At 46.1% G+C, this 22666-nt stretch overlaps 1 protein-coding gene across 1 annotated transcript in view; it reads left to right on the forward strand.

The window, feature by feature from the left end:
* Positions 1-22666, forward strand: part of CTNNBL1 (catenin beta like 1) — a 142614-nt gene that overhangs the window by 25062 nt on the left and 94886 nt on the right. Inside the window, exons 2-4 of the mRNA XM_089513425.1 lie at positions 5090-5275; positions 7059-7165; positions 20760-20899. Of these exons, the coding sequence (XP_089369551.1) occupies positions 5090-5275; positions 7059-7165; positions 20760-20899 (433 nt within the window). The remainder of the gene's footprint in view (positions 1-5089; positions 5276-7058; positions 7166-20759; positions 20900-22666) is intronic.

Genomic DNA, 22666 nt, shown 5'->3' on the forward strand with positions numbered 1-22666 from the left:
GCAAAACTACTCCTCCCCTAGGCAAAAGCCCGCGCTAGCAAAAGCCCTCCCATTCCTCCCTGGTTCCCATCCACCACAACTCCCCCTTCCATAGCTCATCTCCCCAACCTAGAGACTGCATTCCAAACCTCTGAGAACCAGGCCTTCAAGGCCACCCGATAAGCACCACCTGGAGCTAACAGTTACAACCCAGCTTTCCCTCTACAAGCCTAGCTAAGCCTACCCTAGCCCCCATTATCCACAACCACTATATATCTGGTAGATTACACCAGGATTCTAACACCATCCATCTTGCGTGTGGTCTTCCTCTCTTTCTACTACCTTCCACCTTTCCTAGCATGATTGTCTTTTCCAATGAGTCCTGTCTTCTCATGCTGTGGCCATAGTACAACAGCCTCAGTTTAGTCATCTTGGCTTCCAGGGAGATTTCAGGCTTGATCTGTTCAAGGGCCCATTTCTTTGTCTTCTTGGCCATCCATGGTATCCTCAGCACTCTTCTCCAGCACTACCTCTCCAATGAATTGGTTTTCTTCTTCTTTGCTTTTTTCACTGTCCAGCTCCCACATGCGTACATGGTGATGGGCAATACTATGACTTGGACTATCCTAACTTTAGCATTCAGTTTTGTGTGTTTGCTCATGGACCATGCATTTTAATTTATTGTTACCATGACTTCATGGTGTACAGTGTGTTGTGCTGAGCTTGATTTCAACAGTGGGTGAAACTCAAAATGCTAGCTTGCTAGGCTGGAGTTGCTTTTCATCTGAGGTTCACCATTTGGGCTTTGGTAAGCCCATCCCTTACACCTTAAAGATTATACAGTTGTCCCTCCATATTCACTAGGGTTAGGGGAACAAGACCCCCGTGAATATGGAAAAACCGCAAATAACAAAAACACCATGTTTTTACCTGAAGGACACCTCTAGGAATCTCTAGGTCCTCCAGTGCAACTCTATGGTCAATGTCCAACATACACTGACCATAGAATGGCACTGGAATAGCTACAAATGGTCTTTCAGTGCAACCTTTAGTTAAAGTTGACCACAGAGTTGCACTGGAGGACCTAGACAATCCTAGAGAGAACATATTAATGAAATCCGCGAATAATCAAATCCACAAATATCAAAGCCGCAAATATGAAGGGATGACTGTACAATGCAAATTCTCTCCTGCCTTTCCAGGTCACACATTATATATACCCAAGTCCTTTCCAGGCAAACATTCTCTGAAGATGCCAGCCACAGATGCTGGCGAAATGTCAGGAAGAAACCTTTCTGGAACATGTCTGCATAGCCCGAAAAACCCACAAAAAACTATGGATGCCGGCCATGAAAGCATATACAATGGGACCTTGTTATCTGCTGGGATTTGGTTCCAGGATCCCCTGTGGATAACAAAATCCATGGATGCTTAAGTCCCATTAAATATAATGGCAGAGCAAGATGGTGTCCCTTATATTAAATGAAAAATCAATGTTTGCTATTGGAATTTATACTTTTTAAAAAAATATTTTCAAGCCATGGATGCTTGAATCCTTGGATAAAAAAATGTGTGGCTAAGGAGAGCCGACTGCACTAGTTTGGAGTTCCCTGATCTGAAAAGCTTAGGACCAGAAATGTTTTGGATTTCGGGTTGGGGGTGTGTGTGTGTGTGTGTATGTGTGTGTGTGTGTGTGTTGGAATAATTGTATTTGCATAGATATACATAATGCTATGTCTTGGAGATGAGATCCAAGTCTAAACATACAATTACTTTATGTTTCTTGCACACGTTATAGACTTATCCTGAAAGTAATTTTATACAATATTTTTGTGCACATTGTGTACATTGAACCATCAAGAAGAAAAGGTGTCACTGTCTTTATCCACCCTTGAAAAAAAGGTTTTGGTTTTTGAAATATATTGGATTTCAGAATCCCAGATAAGAGAGAGTCAACTTGTCTACTACGTATTTAGAATCACTTTGCAAACTGAGAATTGTTTCAGAAAGGTCAGGATGTTGACAAATGATGTAGTTCTCATCTTGTAATAATTGGATCAGTTGGGTCCTAAGGTTATAGGTCAGTGCTTCCACCTGTTGTTGGTTGTTATGTGATGCCAAATTGACTTTGGTTTATGGCCACCCTCTGCGTAAGAGACCTCCAAATGCTGCCCTGCTCAGGTCCTGCAAATTCAGGGCAGCAGCTGTGGCTTCCTTCATGAAATCCATCTGCTGCCTGTAATGACATCTTTCTCTTCTCCTACTGCTTTCTACTTTTCTCAGCATGTGTGAAATGTTCTGAGTGTGATTTTCTGCTTGGGTGGCATTAATGGCAAGACCCCAAAGTACAGATATACGACAAGTTATAAATGTCCCCTTCACTGCCATGCAAGATGTCATGACCTACTGGGTACAGTAGAAGTACAGTATAGTGTCAGTAGAGGTATAGTGTCTAGATCAAGGGAAGTAGTAGTGCCACTGTATTCTGCTTTGGTCAGGCCCCACCTGGAATAATCCTGTGTCCAGTTCTGGGCATCACAATTTAAAAATTGTTAGGAGGAACATCCTGATAGTAAGATCAGAGTGTGATTGAGTCTCCTTCCTTAGAGGTCTTTAAGCAGAGGCTGGATGGCCATCTGTCGGGGTGCTTTGATTGTGAGTTCCTGCATGGCAGAATGGGGTTGGGCTGGATGGCCCTTGGGGTCTCTTCCAACTCTATGGTTCTATGATTCTACAGAGTCCCTTGTGAGACACTTCTGTGTTGCAGTTCTGGGCTGGGCTTGGATTAGTAACCTGCTTTCTCAGGCAGCATTCTGAATTGTGAAGGTGAGTCTGATTTATAGATCGCCATAATAGTACCTACCCGAATGGATCTATGCAGTGAAGCAGTAGTGCTTGCAAGCACCAATCTTATGGGCGATATCGGTTATAGGTGAGCTTTTGGACCTGCCTGGGATGGCTGTTGGCTGCTTAAGTGAGGACTGCTCACTGGCATCCCATAAAACAGTCAGGGAAGTGACTGAGATGCAGCTTCTCAAAGCAGGCCAAACATGGCAGAAGGGGGTTGAACTGGAAGCCCTTGTGGTCTCTTCCATTTTAATATTTTATTATTTAATTTATAAAGCACAGTACATTTTACTGTACTATTGCCATTATTTACAGAGTATTCATTTCAAAAATAAAATTAACAACAAACGCTTAACTTCCAAGAACTTCCAACAGTAGGATTCTACTTGCAGTGTTTTGTAGATGCCAAAAGAGGGGACGTCTTGCAAAGAACATCTGGTGCATTGTTTCCAGAACAATCCCAGTCAGTTGGGCTCAAGCCCCAAAGTCTGTCTGGTCCAGCCTGTCTCTTCCCATAGAATCATGGAAGAGTTAGAAGGTCTGCAAGGGTCATATAGTCCAAGCCCCTGCTAAAAGCACTCCTGGAAGATGCCCATCCAACCTCTCCTTAAAAGCCTGCAAAGAAGGAGAGTCTACCACCCGCCCGGACAGTCCATATTCCATTTTCTAAAAGCTCTTACAATACAAAATGTTCTTCCAAAGGTGTAGATAGAAATCTCCTTTCTTGTAAGAGCTATACCCATGTATAGTTAGTCTGATGGGAAGCCCCGAGTTGGGCATCCTCTTTACTTTCTTCCCTGGGTCTGACATTGAGAGGTTCGCTGTTTTGGAAGATGCTTTGAAGCAGTTCTGGTAGGATGAGGGATCATTCCCCGTCGCTCTGTTTGCGTCTGTCTAAATTTGGCACCGCTTGAACATTTCTGCGGTTTGTTCTACCGTGGTAGAGTTTTTGGGAACTTCTCTACCATCTCTCTTTTCGATGTGAACTTCAGAGGGCTTTTTTTTGTATGCATCTCTGCGTCTAGGAATTCAGTGGCACAAAGGTTCAGATGTGTTGAAGGGTGTTAATAATTACACTCCGGGCCACTTCTCATAATTTATCATAATGCCTCTGTTATTGCCTATTAGAGATGATTTCCCTCCGCCTTGCCTTCCCCAATTGGGGTCGAAAGCAGATCGTAACTGCTGATAATGACAAGCGATCGCAAGGGCTCCGCGGAAGTGGAGTTGGCTTTGTAGTGGAGTTTTAATTTAGCAATCGTTCCGGTGATGTAGCCTCCTCTATGGTACATTACTTTGCGCCCAAGCAAACCGCGTGCTCCCCTAGCCTCCTGTTACAGCTGCGGTCTCATTGCTTTTTAATTAAAAAATAAAAAAGGAGTGGAAGGGAGGAAAATTAGAACTGGCAGCCTAGATTGTACGCTGCCTTGATCCGAGGCGGCAGCGGCGAATCCTCTCAAACCAGTTCAGAACTTTTTAAAGTTGCAATTTCAAGCTGGGAGCAGTCAAGGTTGGCTTCTGAGGGATGCGGGACTCAGCTGCGCACCCTTCCAGCTGGAATGCTTTTTTCCCTTAATTGGATCTTAATGAGGGTGGAACTGCACTTCGGTCTTATTAAACGCGCCTTTCCACATTCATATTTGCTGAAGTAAGGTGTCGGCATGGGAAGAAGGGGCATTTGTAGGGGAAACCTGTGGAGTTCTGGGTGAAAAAAATAAACCTAATCTCTGCTACGTCTGTCTATTTTTGCTAGCAGGCCCTTTACCTTCCAGCTGGACTTAATTTCAGCTGAAAGAAAAATGGGTGAAAAGTGATCAGAGGGCATTGGAAGCAACGTCTAGCAAGGGAGACGATAAAGTGCGAGCCCCAACGACTGCCATCCTCTTGGCGAATGACCCTCTTGCCCTGTTTCCACAATGCAAGGCAAGGACCAAATGTGCTTGCCAAACCCAGATTATGTCCTTCATCTCTTGTCTTCTCTCCTGGAAAACCACTTCCCCTTACCATATATACTTGTGTAAAAGTCAGACTCATATATAAAGTGAAATGCATAGATATAGGATGAGGGACACCTGGCTTAAGGAGACTTATACGTGTGAAAAGGATCTAGGAGTCCTAATAGAGCACAAGTTGAAACTGAGATAACAATGCGATGTGGCAGCTAAAAAGGCTCCGATTTTGGGGTGGCTTGGGCTACAGTAGCCAAAGAGGAGGGATGGCTTCTTTTGGCTTATCATGTTATTTTTTCTCCTCCTCTTTGCAGCCAAATAGGGGGACGAAAAGACCTCGTGAAGATGAAGAGGATGATGTTAAAATCCGGCACAAGCACGGAGGAGGACGGGAGCGCATCCGCCACCGGGAAGAGGAGCCCCCGGCGATGGAGGAGACGGAGGACGAGAAGAAGAAGCTCCTGCAGATAATCGAAAAGGGTGATGAGGAAGAGGAGGAGGTACGCTTCCTACCCCGGGGCTGGGCTGGCTGCCATGCTGTCTTTCCCAGGGAACCCCATTGAGGTTGGGGAGTGCAAGTGCCAACGTCTGATTTGAAACCCATCCTGCAGAGCAGGTCAGTTCCAGTCAGACTGCTTTAGAGGAGACGTGTTTTCCTTCAAGTCAAAGCAGAACCTCAGACTGAAAAACTCTCCTGGGAAGTAAACAAATGGCTGTAATACCTTTACTTTTTCTTAGAATTTGGGAAAACTTGGGCCACCCTTTTTATTGAAAAAGTGTGTGAGAGCAGGAAAGAGGAGGCATTCTCCCCAACGCAGAAAATCCCTTATCTCTTATCGCTGACTGGAGATAAGAGATTTCCCATCCTGCCTCTCATGCTGCAGTGAGGCTTTGACACCAACCCTTCCTGGAAACATTGACCCCCCCCCCCTTCGTTGCAATCAGGTTTTTAAAAGCCTCTGTTTATTTTTTAAATTGCATTTTATTCTTTAATGAGTGATGTGTTTTAATATTACACCAATTTAATTCCATTTTAATGCCTACTTTTGTATGTTTTGAATTGAATTGGGGTTTTTTTTAAATTGTAAGCTGCTTGGTGAAAGAAAAGTGGGATATAAATCATCATCATCATCATCATCATCATCATCATCATCATCATCTGTTGGCACCAGTGGGGTCTTTCCACAGCCTGATTGCCAAGGCTGGGGAGTGGGTGTGCCAAACCTTTGACTCCCAGCTCTATTTTTCTACTATCTGGCTCTGACTTTGGCTTCTTCATAAGTAGGAAATGTATATTAATTAGTAATAACAAATTTACTGGGGTTAATCATAGCACAATGCATTTCATCACCACTGTGTGAATAACTATGCTATTTAGATCAGTGGAACATAAAACATACAGCCTGACCCTTGTATCTGCAGGATTGGTAAATGCGGTTTCACTTACCTGTGACTGGGAGAAAAATGTCTCTTTAGGCATCTGGAGACTCTCCAGTGTGACTCTGTGGCCAACCTCCACTGGAAAATAGCGTTCTTCTTCGTGGTCTCTGTGAATCATACAAATGGGTTGTACTGTACTGCGCCTGTGCAGTGCCCATTTGTGTGTATTCGCAGATGACCACTTGAAGAAAAACTGTTACAGGTAAGCAACCTGTCCTCCTCTGTTAACCACATTTTCTGTTTTTCTGGAGTAACTATGAGAACAGGACACCCACGAAGAAGGGGGTCAGTCTGTATTATTTTGATCTGGCATCTAGGGTAGCTATGGAGACCCATTTTTGGTGTGGCACACAGACAGTCAGAAATAACCAAAAGCCAAACTGGACAGGCTCAGAAGTCTGGCTTTGTTTTTTTAAATGTTAGTGCAGAGTTTTTGCAACTGATTTAAGATGTAGATTTCCCTTCTGGAATCCTAGAGGAGATGTATTTGTCCTGTTTTTCTGCCAGAAAAAGAGAGATCCAGGGAGACCAGAGGGATCACAAAAGGGTCATAGAAGCAGCTTTTGGGGTGCAGTAAGGCCACTCTTGGGTTAGCAGTGAACAAGCTTGGGGAATCCCTATGGGCACTTTTCCTGTCAAAGGCAGTGAGGTGAGAGGGCCAGAGCTTTGGCATGGGAAAGTGTTCTCCAACTCTGTCCAAAGAAGATCCAGCGGGTGAATAATTGCACCAAGTACGAGGGGCAGAGAGCTGTAGGCTTGTGAGTGTTGGATATGGGGGGGGGGATGACTGTTCCTTTGGTGGATGATTGTGACAGAGCCACAAATGAGTATCTCTTTGGCCAGGACGAACCCCTGGACGAAAGCTCGGTGAAGAAGATGATCCTCACTTTTGAGAAGAGATCGTACAAGAATCAGGAGCTTCGGATCAAGTTCCCAGATAACCCAGAGAAGTAAGTTGTGTACAGTCAGCCCTCCATATCGATGGATTTTTTATTCACAAAGTCAGCTTGAAAATATTTTTTAAAAATAGAAATTCCAAAAAGCAAGCCTTGATATTGCCATTTTATATAAGGGATGCCATTTTACTATGCTATTGTATTTAATGGGACCTGAGCATCCTCAGATTCTGGATACCAAGGGCCCACTGTATTTTGGCTTTTCTTTCAACCTGTGATGCATTGTCTTTCTTCTTGTTACCATTATTATTATAATCAATAATTGATATCCTTCTTTCCCCCCAAAAAATTGAACTCAGAGTGGCTCAAAACCACTCCAAGTCTTCAGGTTCCCCTTTATAAAAAAGGCAAACACATTGGCCTGGTAGAATGTAGGTTTGTTTTTTGCTTTAATTCGTAGCAACCTGCCTGAGAGAATGAGAACGAGGCAGTTGCCGGGATTTGATCAGCTCCTCTTATTTCCTTGGAGAGCTTACAATTACGCAGCTGGTAGATTTGAAAAGCAGGCACTCTGTTTGCCCGAGACAAACTAGCAACAATTTCTAGCAGGCCTGTTGGTTTTGGAGCTTGAACATTCAGATCCAGCCAGATTGAGCCACATTCCCCTGCAAGTGGATGTGAATCCGACGGCCTGTCGGCAAGATAAGTTTGCTTCTGTCCTAAACCGCCAAATCTGGCAGTTGCTAGGGCAAATCTCAGCTCTCCTTCTCTTTGGTATCTCTTTGGCAATGTATTTTCCCCTGGCATTCCTATCTTGCCAGCTATAAATCAGAAACAATGTTTGAAGGGTGGCTTTATGGATACTAATGAATCTGGTAACAAGTAAAGTGTTCAAGAAAGCCTGATGAGACCACAAGCAGCCTGGAAGGGCATATGTTCTGCCTCATTTTGAAATATTAGCAGTTTGGGGGAAATGGCTGTCTTGTCTTGAACTTGTGAGAATCTGTTCCATCCAATTGTTGTGATCCGAGAGAATAAATTCCCACAGGGAGGCAGTTTCATAATTCCTCATTGCAAGTGCTTGCTCTTACCACAGGGCTGGCAGATACACTCATCTGCAGGATTTAGGCAACTCTGGGAGCGGTTTGCATGTTTCCAGTAGGCCTGTTCCTCTGTCATGTCAACCAGTGGAGCTTTTGGACTTCCAAATGGGAAGCGTGGTGTTGCAGAACTCACGTTTTTGAAAATGAACTTGAGAAGATGTTGCCCAAAGGGTAATGCCTGGCTTGATTTGAACTCCATAATGGTGGCCCTTGGGTACTCTGCTGTCGTTGTGTAATTTCTGCTAGTACGAAAATCAGGTGCCTGTAGTTGCTTTTACATATTGACAAGATCTGCTTGATGCTGGAATTTGTTTTAAAAATTACATATAACTTTCATAGAATCATAGAATTGGAAGAGACCACAAGGGCATCCAGTCCAAAACCCTTCTGCTCTGCAGGAACACACAATCAAAATGATATAAAACCTGGGTGGAATCCTCCATCACGGTCTATGTAGATGTGTGTATGTATTCAGAAACCCTGTTCATGAATTGTAAAGATGCATAATGGGATACCAGCAAAAGTGTCCTGATGTGTATTGTTGCTTCCTAGCTGGTATCCTGACACAGGACATGCCCCAATGCACATTTGTCACTTTGCCAGGTCCATTAGGTAGTACCGTAAGAGCAGTCCCTTACTGAAAGGAACTACCCTAACCTATAGACACAAATCAACTTATGAAGTTGTAAGTTCCTAACAAGATTCTGATGCCTATTTTGTGTTGCTATTTGTTTTCAAGTCAGCTTTGACTTATGGTAAACCTATGAATGCAAGACGGTCAAGAGTCCTGATCATCAATGGCCATGCCCAGGTCTGGCAAACTCAGGACAGCTGTGGCTTCCAGAGTCCCTCCATCTGTAATCAGGTCCTCCTCTTTTCTTTCTCCCTTCCAGTTTACTCAGTATCAGCATCTTTTCCACTGACTCACGTCATTTCATGATGTGTCCAAAGTACGATAGCCTCAGTTGAGCCATTTTGACTTCCTAGGAAGCCTTCAGGGAAGATTTGTTCTTGGGCCCATTTATTTGTCTTTTTGGTGATCCGTGGAATCCGTGGAACTTTCTTCTGGCACCACTTTTCAAATGAGCTGATTCTCTTCTTATCAGCTTTTTTTTCACTGTCCAGCTTTCACAGTCGTACCTAGAAGTCCTAATACTGGGGCACAGATGATCCTGTTCTTGGCATTTAATGCTACATCTTTATACTGAAGGATCCTTCCTAGTTCTTCACAGATGCCTTTCCCAAGTCTTATCCAGAGTCTTCCTTATCTAAAATGCTTGAGACCAGAAGTATTTTGGATTTTGGAGTTTTTTTGAGGTTGGAATGCCTGTCTTTGCATTACATACACAATGAGACATCTTGGAGACAGGACCCAACACAAAATTAATTTATGTTTCATATACACCTTATGTACAGAGCCTGTAGGTAATTTTCTTAATGTTTAAGTAGAATATCTCTTTTCCTGCAGTTTGAATCCATTGTTCAGTGTCCTGCAGTTTGAATCCATTGTTCAGTGTCCTGTTCTCTGGAGCAGCAGAAAGCATCCTCAACACGACACCCCTTCAAATACTTAAACAGGGCTATCATATCACCTCTTAACCTTCTTTTTTTCCTCCATGCTAAACATCCCCAGCTCCCTACGCCACTCCTCATAGGGCATGGTTTCCAGACCTTTCAACATTTTGGTTGCCTTCCTCTGGACATTCTCCCACTTGTAAACATCCTTTTTGAATTGTGGTGCCCAGAACTGGACACAATATTCCAGGTGAGGCATGACCAAAGCAGAATAGAGTGGGACTTTTACTTCCCTTGATCTAGAGATTATACTTCTATTGATGCATCCTAGAATCGCATTGAATTTCCTTGCTTGACCCTTTGTTGTTGAATTGTAGCAGCCTTCAGCAGCATTCCCACTCCTCCAGCTTGCACATTTTCCCTCCTGGGTTCTTGCTCACATTTTTCCATCCAGCCTCCCTTCTGCTGCTGCACATAACCTCGCCTGACAATGACTTTTTACCGCTCCTTGCCTGACTTTGCCACCTGCCAGGTGCAGACCCGCCTGCGTGCCCAGATCAGTTTTTCATCATTTTTACGATGTACTCAGAACTGCCAAGTTGGTTGTGTGACGCTTCCAGCTGCAGCTGACACTCAGGAGAGCCATTGTGCTTCTCATCCAGGGAAAGTGGGGAGGGAAGGATGTGCGATGCCCAGCCAGACTGGAAAGGGTTTGCCGCTCTGCCGAAGATCTCTGTTTTGAGTGGCAGTTTTTGGGAACCCAGGAGATGATCCTCTTCCCCACTCTTTCTCTTTCCCCCTCCTCAGCTACTCCTGCCATCCAGATTCAGTTCCAGCCTTGTGCATCAGTAGCTCTCCCCTCCCGGGGCTGCCATCACTCTTCATTGCTCCTGCCAGTTTTTCTGGCTCTGCTAGCCACTACTGGGGTTTGCTGTTCCACAGGAGCAGGTAGCCACTGCCAGTGTTGATCTCTTATAATAATAATAATAATAATAATAATAATAATAATAATAATAGGTTTTATTTATATACCGCCCAATCACTGGGAATCCGAGCGGTTTACAATAGAGGGGATAACAGACAGTTCCCTGCCCACAGGCTTACAATCTAAAAGACACGACACAAAAGGAGAAGGGAATGGTGAGGGAGGGAGGGAATCAGGTCCAGCATTATTCTCTCCCTCTGAGGCCTGGACCAAGGCAGATGGACCGGAGGGAGGGCTCTTCTTCTTCAGGCTAGCCCTGATGGTACTGGGCCAACCTTCTCTCTCCCTCAGAGGCCGAAAGATGACAGTTGGGGAGGGAGGAGCCTCTTTCTTCAGGCTAGCCCCTGATGGAACTGGGCCAGCCTTCTCTCTCCCTCAGAGGCCAAAAGATGACAGTTAGGGAGGGAGGAGCCTCTTTCTTCAGGCTAGCCCTGATGGTACTGGGCCAGCCTTCTCTCTCCCTCAGAGGCCGAAAGATGACAGTTGGGGAGGGAGGAGCCTCTTTCTTCAGGCTAGCCCCTGATGGAACTGGGCCAGCCTTCTCTCTCCCTCAGAGGCCGAAAGATGACAGTTAGGGAGGGAGGAGCCTCTTTCTTCAGGCTAGCCCCTGATGGAACTGGGCCAGCCTTCTCTCTCCCTCAGAGGCCAAAGGATGACAGTTGGGGAGGGAGGAGCCTCTTTCTTCAGGCTAGCCCCTGATGGTACTGGGCCAGCCTTCTCTCTCCCTCAGAGGCCGAACGATGACAGTTGGGGAGGGAGGAGACTCTTTCTTCAGGCTAGCCCCCGATGGAACTGGGCCAGCCTTCTCTCTCCCTCAGAGGCCGAAGGATGACAGTTGGGGAGGGAGGAGCCTCTTTCTTCAGGCTAGCCCCTGATGGTACTGGGCCAGCCTTCTCTCTCCCCCAGAGGCCGAAAGATGACAGTTAGGGATGGAGGAGCCTCTTTCTTCAGGCTAGCCCCTGATGGAACTGGGCCAGCCTTCTCTCTCCCTCAGAGGCCGAACGATGACAGTTGGGGAGGGAGGAGCCTCTTTCTTCAGGCTAGCCCCTGATGGTACTGGGCCAGCCTTCTCTCTCCCCCAGAGGCCGAAGGATGACAGTTGGGGAGGGAGGAGCCTCTTTCTTCAGGCTAGCCCCTGATGGTACTGGGCCAGCCTTCTCTCTCCCTCAGAGGCCGAAGGATGACAGTTGGGGAGGGAGGAGCCTCTTTCTTCAGGCTAGCCCCTGATGGTACTGGGCCAGCCTTCTCTCTCCCTCAGAGGCCGAACGATGACAGTTGGGGAGGGAGGAGCCTCTTTTTTCAGGCTAGCCCCTGATGGTACTGGGCCAGCCTTCTCTCTCCCTCAGAGGCCGAAGGATGACAGTTAGGGAGGGAGGAGCCTCTTTCTTCAGGCTAGCCCCTGATGGAACTGGGCCAGCCTTCTCTCTCCCTCAGAGGCCGAAAGATGACAGTTGGGGAGGGAGGAGCCTCTTTCTTCAGGCTAGCCCCCGATGGTACTGGGCCAGCCTTCTCTCTCCCTCAGAGGCCGAAGGATGACAGTTGGGGAGGGAGGAGCCTCTTTCTTCAGGCTAGCCCCCGATGGAACTGGGCCAGCCTTCTCTCTCCCTCAGAGGCCGAACGATGACAGTTGGGGAGGGAGGAGACTCTTTCTTCAGGCTAGCCCCCGATGGAACTGGGCCAGCCTTCTCTCTCCCTCAGAGGCCGAAGGATGACAGTTGGGGAGGGAGGAGCCTCTTTCTTCAGGCTAGCCCCTGATGGTACTGGGCCAGCCTTCTCTCTCCCCCAGAGGCCGAAAGATGACAGTTAGGGATGGAGGAGCCTCTTTCTTCAGGCTAGCCTCTGATGGAACTGGGCCAGCCTTCTCTCTCCCTCAGAGGCCGAAGGATGACAGTTGGGGAGGGAGGAGCCTCTTTCTTGAGGCTAGCCCCTGATGGAACTGGGCCAGCCTTCTCTCTCCCCCAGAGGCCGAACGATGACAGTTAGGGAGGGAGGAGCCTCTTTCTTCAGGCCAGCCCTTGATGGTACTGGGCCAGCCTTCTCTCTCCCTCAGAGGCCGAACGATGACAGTTAGGGAGGGAGGAGCCTCTTTCTTCAGGCCAGCCCCTGATGGTACTGGGCCAGCCTTCTCTCTCCCCCAGAGGCCGAACTATGACAGTTAGGGAGGGAGGAGCCTCTTTCTTCAGGCTAGCCCCTGATGGTACTGGGCCAGCCTTCTCTCTCCCTCAGAGGCCGAACGATGACAGTTAGGGAGGGAGGAGCCTCTTTCTTCAGGCTGGCCCCTGATGGAACTGGGCCAGCCTTCTCTCTCCCTCAGAGGCCGAACGATGACAGTTGGGGAGGGAGGAGCCTCTTTCTTCAGGCTAGCCCCTGATGGTACTGGGCCAGCCTTCTCTCTCCCTCAGAGGCCGAAGGATGACAGTTGGGGAGGGAGGAGCCTCTTTCTTCAGGCTAGCCCCTGATGGTACTGGGCCAGCCTTCTCTCTCCCTCAGAGGCCGAAGGATGACAGTTGGGGAGGGAGGAGCCTCTTTCTTCAGGCTAGCCCCTGATGGTACTGGGCCAGCCTTCTCTCTCCCTCAGAGGCCGAACGATGACAGTTGGGGAGGGAGGAGCCTCTTTTTTCAGGCTAGCCCCTGATGGTACTGGGCCAGCCTTCTCTCTCCCTCAGAGGCCGAAGGATCACAATTGTGCCTCTTGGATGCCGCCTGAGAGTGGTCAGGGGATGGCAGAATGCCTTGAGCAATAGAGCTTGAATTGGGTGAATTGCAAGAGGTTGACATGCACAATGTGCCCCTGGGGCTGAGCCTCTCCGGAGGGATGATGTTCCTTCAAGCATGAAAGAAAGGCCTTTAATGGAATGCCAGAGTCTGAATCCATTAGTTCTCTGCTGGGGTGGGTGAGATAAAACGGCCCTGCTCTGCAGGGAGGGCGGTGCATGGAAAGCAGGGGACAACACACAGTCTGGAATCCACTTTGAGCTCAGTCTCTTCTGCAATTGCCTGCAGGCATTTCCTTGTGAATTACAAACTGCTTCTTTTATTTGGGATGTATAATATCCTCAAAGCATTCTGGTTGGTTTGTTCTTCGTAACATTGTACATCAAAATACAGGTTGAGTTTCCCTTATTATAACCCTGTTTAAACACTTGAAGGGGTGTCATACTGAGGAGCAAGCTTGTTTTCTGCTACTCCAGAGAATAGGACCTGGAGACCTGGAGCAATGGATTCAAGCTACAGGAAAAGAGATTCCACCTAAACTTTAGGAAGAACTTCTTGACTGTAAGAGGTGTTTGACAGTGGAAGATGTAGCCTCGGAGGACAGTGGAGTTTCCTTCTTTGGAGGTTCTTAGGCAGAGGATGGGTGGCCATCTGTCAGGAGTGCTTTGATTGTGAGTTCCTGCATGGCAAAAGGGGGTTGGACTTAGATGGCCCTTGAGGTCACTTCCATGTGTATGATTCTATGATTCTATTATCCAAGATGCTTGGGACCAGAAGTGTTTTGGATTTCAGAATATTTATTTATTTATTTATTTATTTATTTATTTATTTATTTGGATTTGGGAATATTTGTATAGTCTGACCTCCTTATCCACAGATTCTTTATCCATTAAGTCAACCATCCACAACTTGAAAATATAAATTCCAAAGAGCAAACCGTTTGTATACGTTGAACCATCAGAAAGCAAAGGTGCTACTATCTCAAACGCCTATGTGGACAGTTTTGGATTTAGGAATATTTTGGATTTCTCGACAAGGAAGTCTCAGCCTGCATTACTGCCTAACTGAGGAGTTCAAGCCCTTTCCTGAAAGCAACAGTCTTGGCTTTGATGGGACACAGTTTGTTATTTATAGCAATGGTTTCCAACCTTTGGTCCTCCAGATGTTTTGGACTTCAGTTCCCAGAATTCCTGACTGTTGACCAAGCTAGCTGAGACTACTGGTAGTTGAAGTCCAGAATACCTGGAGGACCAAACTTTGGAACCACAGATTTTAAGTACTTGTAGCCTGCCCTTTAGCCATAAAGTTTTAATGCTGGAAGGGCAATACCCTCTCTGCTGTTCTGCTCTCTGAAGGTGGGGATGATCTCTGGGGTCCCCCCATTGAAGGAGTGGTCTGCTGGAGAAGGGTCTGTCTGTGTACCCACCAAAAACCAAGCACACATCTTCCAGGATCCCTGGAGGACCTCCAGGAGGTCTTTGATCATGCCCTCGTTGTTTCTCTGTCTTCATGTAGGCACATAGACATGCACGAAGGAGAGAGGGTCTCGGCTTCCCATCCATCTCACTAGGTAGGGCTAGTGAAATCTGTCCATTGGCCATTTGTCAGGGATGCTTTGATTTCCTGCATGGCAGGGGGGTTGGACTGGATGGCCCTTGTGGTCTCTTCCAACTCTATGATTCTATGATTCTATGATTATGAGGTGCATTTAGGACTGGTGTAAATGATAACTCACTAAAAAAGACAATAATGCTAGGAAAGGTAAAGGCAATATGAAGAGAGGAAGACCCCATGCAAGATGGATAGAGTTGGAAGAGACCACAAGGGCTATCCAGTCCAACCCCATTCTGCCATGCAGGAACTCACAATCAAAGCAAACCTGAGAGATGGCCATCCAGCCTCTGTTTAAAGACCTCCAAACAAAGAGATTCCACCATGTATTCCACTGTCGAACAGCTCTGACTGTCAGGAAGTTCCTCCTAATGTTGAGATGGAATCTCTTTTCCTGCAGCTTGCATCCATTGTTTTGTGTTCTATTCTCTGGAGCATCAGAAAACAAGATGACTCCATCCCAATATGACCTCCCTTCAAAAAGTTTTTGTGGGTTTTTTTGGCTATTTGGCCTTGTTCTAGAAGAGTTTCTTCCTGACGTTTCGCCAGCATCTGTGGCTGACATCAGACAAATCTCTGAAGATGCCAGCCACAGATGCTGGCGAAACGTCAAGAAGAAACTCTGCTAGAACATGACCACATGGCCCGAAAAACCCACAAAAACTATGGATGCCAGCCATGAAAGCCTTTGACTTCCCTTCAAATACTTAAACTGGGCTATAATATTGGCTCTAACCTTCTCTTCCTCAGAGTAAACATACTCAGCTCCTTAAGTCTCTCCTCATAGAGCTTCATGGTTTCCAGACCCTTCACCATTTTAGTCGCCCTCCTTTGGACACTTGGCTCCAGTTTCTCAACATCTTTTTTGAATTGTGGAGCCCAGAACTGGACCCAGGATTATTCCAGGTGAGGCCTGACCAGAGCAGAATAGAGTGGCACTGTGACTTCCCTTGATCTAGACACTAGACGTCTGTTGATGCAGCCTAGAATCACGTGGCCCTTTTATGCTGCCGCTAAAAAGACTCAGACTCTAGACTCAGTCAAGAAGGCCGTGGTTGCCCTGAGGCTGCTGGACCTGAGCAGAGCAATTGGGGACATGAGGGCTTGGAGATGTCGCATTCATAGGGTCGCCATGAATTGGTGTCAACTTGACAGCAGTTAACAATAACAACAAATGATGGAACCTTTCAGGCCTTTGTTTCATGGAGAGTTGGGACAAGATGAGCATATTTGTGGGGTCCATGTATGTCTGTTTCACTTCTTTAATTTCTAAATATGTTATTCAATAATATTTAGAAAAACAGAAGGTTTTTCTGAGCCCTGGCACAAAGGGAAATCCAGACTCATTTCTGCTGTTAGCAGCATTGCAATAGCCTGAAAGGAGTCTTATTTACATATAAAAATATTGCTTTGTTGCTGTTACGTTTCTTCAAGTCAACCTTGATTTACAGCAAGCCTTTTATAGGATTTTCTTGGCAGGGTTTTGCATTTGGAGGAGGTTTGCCATTGCCTTCCTCTTCATCTGGTCTCATAGAGTCCTAACCCAACATTTAGATCACTTCACAACACTGGCTGGCTAGCTGTTGTTGTTGTTGTTGTGTACCGTGTCAATTCTGACTTATGGTGAGTCTACCATAGGGTTTTCTCAGCACGATTTACTCAGAGGGGGTTGCCACTGTGGCCTTCCTCTAAGGGTGAAAAAGTGTGACTTACCCAAGGTCTTCCAGTCATTTTCCATGTAAATCCTGGTCTGTTAAAATCCTAGTCCAGCCCATAAACCATTATACCTTGCTGGCTCTCTTTTAAATATTGTTGTTGTTGCCTCCCAATAAGTTCCAATTTATAGAGACCCTAAAGCAAACCTATCATGTGGTTTTCTTGGCAAGATTTGTTCAGAGGGGGATTGCCTTTGCCTTTCGCTGAGGCTGAGAGAGTGTGACTTGCTCAAAGTCACCCAGTGGGTTTCTGTTGCTGAGCGGGGATTCGAACCCTGGTTTCCAGAATCCTAGTTCAAGAATGAGACCACTCACTACTCTTATGCTGGCTCTCTTTTAAATATTGTTGTTGCCTTCAAGACATTTCTGACTTATGTCAATCCTAAAACCTACAAGTAAAACAATATATGTAAACTATTTAAAATATTTCCAGTTTGAAAAGAGTAAAATGGTTTAAACAGGGCAAAAGCTTACCAAACAAGTCCTGTCCTCCTCCCTTCTTGCTTTACTTTCCAGTTGATGTTAATAGAACATGTGTCACATATCACATCCCGATCCGTCAAAGCGGCTGCGCTCTCTATTAAGGGCCTTGGCACCCCAAGACCCGGCGCAAGCAGTTCTGCTGACGTGCACGGTTTCTGGCAGTCACGTCTCCGCCACAGTCCCATAACTTTCAATTTCGCAGAGCGCCTGGGTCCTCCTTGCATGCTTTCTCTTCTGAATGACAGAGTTGTAAATTAAATGAGGGGGATTATCTGAACTCAGCCAACCCTGTAGGGCAGGGGTGGGGAGATTTCATGCTTGCAGAACCTTATTCTGTTCTCTGAGAGCTACCTTGAGATCCACCAGCTGGAGCTGGGGATAAAACAGCAGCTCAAGCCAGCGGGTGCATGCAGAGAATCAAGAAACAGGTTGCCTCTGAGCATGTCCTCTGCCCAGGAGTTGGCGATCAATAAGAGAGGCAATCTCCCAAGTCCTTTCATGCCAAAATCTGCTCCTGCTTCCCTCCTCTCCACTTTCTGGAAGTGTTTTCTCTTCCATTAGCTTGTTTTAGGGAGAGGTTCTAAATTTGTTTTGTTTTCTGAAACTCAGTTCTGACCAAAGCAGAATAGAGTAGCACTATTACTTCCCTTGATCTAGAAACTATACTTCTATTGATGCATCCTAGAATCGCATTGAATTTCCTTGCTTGAACCGCTGTTGTTGAATTGTAGCAGCCTTCAGCTGCGTTTGGATACCTATGAGTCACACACCTGTGATGAGCTGCTGCCCATCAGTCGGAATTGCCAGTTGGTCCTGTTCTACTTTGCCCATTCCTGCCATATGATGATGATTTTGTTTTGAATTGCATTTTTGAGCAATGTTATTGTTTTAGATGGATTTTAGATGTTGTTACTGTTTTATGGTTGTAATCCTGCCTTGATAATAATAATAATAATAAAATTTTATTTATATACCGCCCTTCCATAAGATCAGGGCGGTTTACAACAATTAAAATACACAATAATCATTAAAAACCATACAAAAATTACATAAACCATACAATAAAAACAAGAACGAAGGGCCCCCAGGTTAGCCAATCCCCTTGCCTGTGCGGCGGGGGGGCCTATGGGACCTTATTCGGGGAATGCTATCTGAAACAGGTAGGTCTTCAAATCCCGTCTGAATTGGGCCAGGGAGGTAACTGAGCGGAGCTCTATGGGCAGCGTATTCCAAAGGGCCGGGGCGGTGATGGAGAAAGTCCTCCTGGAAGTGGAGACCAATCTCGCCCCGGGAACCCTAAGTAGTTGCTGCCCAGATGTTCTGAGGGTGCGGGGCGGAATGTACGGGGAGAGGCGGTCCTTCAGGTATCCTGGGCCCAGGCCATTTAGGGCTTTATAGGTCATCACCAACACCTTATATTGCGCCCGGAAGCGAATGGGCAGCCAATGGAGATCTTTTAAAACCGGTGTTATATGGCTGGCCCTGGACGCACCAGTGACCAGCCTGGCTGCCATGTTCTGCACCATTTGAAGCTTCCGGGTTTGGTATAAGGGTTGCCCCATGTAGAGTCCATTGCAGAAATCCAGTCTCGAGGTTACCAGGGCGTGTACCACAGTTTCAAGGTCCCTCTGGGCCAGGTATGGGCGCAGCTGGCGAATGAGCCGAAGCTGATGACAGGTGCTCTTGATCCGCAGGGAGAGGCGGGAAATATAAATAAAATTTATTATTATTATTATTATTATTATTATTATTATTATTATTATATAGAGGGCACTGAAGGGAGCAGCGTCTGTGCCAACAGCTTGCCCTGGGTCTGGGGTTTGTCCTTGGTCCTGGTGGAATGGAAGTCATAGAATCATAGAGCTGGAAGAGACCTCAAGGGCCATCCAGTCCAACCCCCTGCCATGCACTAACTCACAATCAAAGCACTTCCAATAGACATCTGTCATACTATTTGGATGAGATGCAGAATGGCTGGGTCTTGTGCTGGAGATGCTAATCTAAATATTCCAAGGAATGCCAAATTGAGGATGGAGCAAGCTTATTTTCTGCTACTCCAGAGATTTGGACAAAGAGATTCCTTCTAAACATTCAGAAGAAATTCCTGGTGGTAAGAGCTGGTCAACAGTGGGAAGATGCTGCCTTGAAGGGGTCTCCTTGGAGGTTTTTAAACTGAGGCTGGATGGCCATCTCTCCCAAGGAGGGCTTGGATTGTGTCTTCCTGCATGGCAGAAGAGGGTTGGATTGGATGGGCTTTGGGGTCTATGTGAATCTATGCTCCATTTGTCACTGCTTAGGGAAGAGTAGTGTTCAGATGGATTAGGACCTAGAAGTGGAGAAGAGCCAAGACCAGACTTCCAAGGCATTTTCCCTGCCACAAAGAGTGAATTACCTCTCCAGGAAGCTTCCATGGGTGGCAATGTTGCATGTCCATCTGTACTATGTCTATCCTTAAAAAACAACAACCTCAATTTACTCCAAAACAGAAGTGGGCATTTCACCATTTCTGGTTTTCTTTTCTTTACATTTTTCCTTTCCTTTTCTTGATTTTCACTGTTTTTGATCCCTTGAAGAGGAAAACAAAAAAGGGCCCCTGGACCCCCTGTCTTCCCCTGGCCTTTAAAGCAAGCTTGGACCATGTTAGGGTTTGAGAAATGCCAATGGGTAGAAGATCGGGAAGTAGATGTAAAGTAGCAGGAAATTTCAGGCAAGGAGGAGGAGGATGGAGGATGGAGGAAGGAGGGACACATGGAGTAAAAAGGCAGCAGGAATGGTTTGGTTCAAAAATAGCAATAGCATTTCCATTTCTGTAACGCTTAACAGTGAACTCAGCTCTATCTAAGCGGTTTGCACTGTATAAGCCAATTGTTCCCAACAAGCTGAGTACTCATTTTACCGACCTATGAAGAGATGGAAGGGTGTGTCGCACTTGGAGCCCTGGGATCAAACTCACAACCTTGTGGCTGCAAGATTGACATTTAACTGCTGCGCTGCAAGGGCTGCATGTGCAGATAAAACCACAGGAAGTCAAACTAAAATCCTAAAGCAGATTTATGAGCATGAAGCATTCCTTTTCTAAGCTACCATGCCATGCCCTTCAGTAAAAGCAGGAAGGTAGGAGACACCTAGGAATGAGCCAAGGGTGCATGATGCATGGTGCTTAGCAGAAGTAATAATTTCTGGGAACCAAATTCTTTGCTCTCCCATAATTCAGGTAAGGGAAAACCAAATTATAAAGCCTTCTGTACAGACAGATGTCAGTTCTTTAGCAAATGACCTCTGAAGAAACAGTTGATCCAATGTAAGTGAAGTACAAATAAAATCCCGGTGTTCTCCAGGCATCCCTGGAGCATTCTGGGATGTGGCAGCACCCAGCATGGGCCAGCTTCCAGGAGCCCTTGTCCACTTTCTTCCTTGGGGCCTTCTGGGGCTAAGGAAACCTTATGGGCACTTGTTCTACCCAAGGGCACTTACTCTGCCAGTGTGGCTGACCCTTCCTCATCCTCTCTCTCTGTCTGCAGGTTCATGGAGTCGGAACTGGATCTCAACGACATCATCCAGGAGATGCACGTGATTGCCACCATGCCGGACCTCTACCATCTCCTGGTGGAGCTGAATGCTGTCCACTCCCTCCTTGGGTTGCTGGGACATGACAACACTGATATCCTTTTTGCCATGCTGGTGAGGAGGCAGATTCACCGCCCTGTCCACAACCGCTTGGTCGTACTTTCCCTGATCCTTCATATATATTGCTGCCCTCTGTATATATTACTAGAGGTAACATAGTTTGGATTCTTGTGTGTAGCCCATCAGGCAAGGCTTGGGGCAATGCTGGTGTGGTGGCATGCTTGTTGTTGTTGTTGTTGTTGTTGTTGTGTGCTTTGAAGTCATTACTGACTTATGGTTAAGGTGAGCCTATTATGGGGTTTTCTTGCCAAGTTTCATTAGAAGGGGCTTGCCATTGCCATCCTCTGAGGCTGAGAGGTTGTGAGGTCACTGAGTGGGTTTTTGTGGCCTACTACTTCTGCTTAAAAAGCCAGCACAGTATCGCGGGCTAGGCTTGGCATTATCTGCATTTGTAGGACCAATGCTTTGAAGTTCAGCCTTGGCACATTTAGATCTGGGACAAGCAATGCAAACTACTCTCCCCCAAGTAGCTTGCATTGCATGTGTTGAGAGTACAACTGGCTAGAGCCATTGAGAGCCAGTGGTTGGCCACAGGGGAAACAAAGTGTTTTTGGGCTCTGTGTGCATGCCTTCAAGTATGGCAACTCCATGATTTTCCTGGGGTTTTCTAAGGCAAGAAATATTCAGAGGTGGCTTTGCTAGTTCCTTCCTCTGAAATAGAGCTCACAGAACCTGGTATTCATTGGTGGTCTCCCACCCAAGTACTAACCAGGGCTGGCCCAGTTTAGCTTGCATGATCAGATGGGATCTGGTGCCGTGAGGGTATTTAGGCCTTGTGTTACATTGTGTGTGTCTGTGCCTTCAAGGTGCCTGTTGACCTATGATGAGCCCATGCATTTTTCATAGAGTTTTCTTAGGAAAAGAGGCATCAGAGGTGGCTTTGCTAGTTCCTTCATTTGAAATAAAAATAATATAAGCAATCTAAAAAATCAAAATAATAATATAAGCAATCTAAAAACACATTCAACAGTTGCTTAGTTTAAAAGGCTGAATTTTAAATGCTCTAAAACCATTCATGGATACTCATTGGATGAAGTCATTAGACCCTGAAGCCTTTTATAAAAAGCCAGGTTTTAACATGGTGCTGGAACATGATGCGTGATGGTACCAACTGAGCCTCTGCTCCAGCTAGGCTGCCACAGCCGAGGAGGTCCTCTTCTGCATCCTCACCCAGTGCAGTGCTCCCAACAGTGGGGTCTGCTGGAACTGGATCCCAATTGGACCCCAGCAAAGCTCCCATTTCATTCAGAGCAGCACAATGGATTTGGGGGTCCCCCAAAGCGGTGGATTCATAGCCCGCCTGGAGGCAGGCACCCCTTTGATTTCTGCACTCTCTCACCTTGACCTTCTGAATGCTAATGTCTGCCAGCTCTGCAGCTTGTTCCCATTATTCTGATTTAAATTTTTAAAACATCTTTATATCCTGCCCTGTGATTGAATATGTCAGCATCTCATCAGATAAAATCAATTTAGCAGAATAAATATCAACAACAATTTAAAAAAGACTAAAACTGTATCAGATAATGTAGAGAGATCTTGTAGCATCTTTGAAACTTTCGTAGACTTAAGTCTACTTCCTCAGATGCATTTGGAAGTAGACTTAAGTTTACGAAAGCTCATAATAATAATAATAAAATAATAAAAAGTTTATTTCTATCCCGCTTTTCCAACTTTTGATCAAAGCGGCGTACAGATTTAGATAAAAAATACATCAAGATAAAACAATTAAAACAGCATTTAA

This window comes from Sceloporus occidentalis, unplaced genomic scaffold (genome assembly GCF_023333645.1).
Source record: "Sceloporus occidentalis isolate IW3139 unplaced genomic scaffold, rSceOcc1.0.p SCAF_3, whole genome shotgun sequence".
NCBI classification, from domain to species: Eukaryota; Metazoa; Chordata; class Lepidosauria; order Squamata; family Phrynosomatidae; genus Sceloporus; species Sceloporus occidentalis.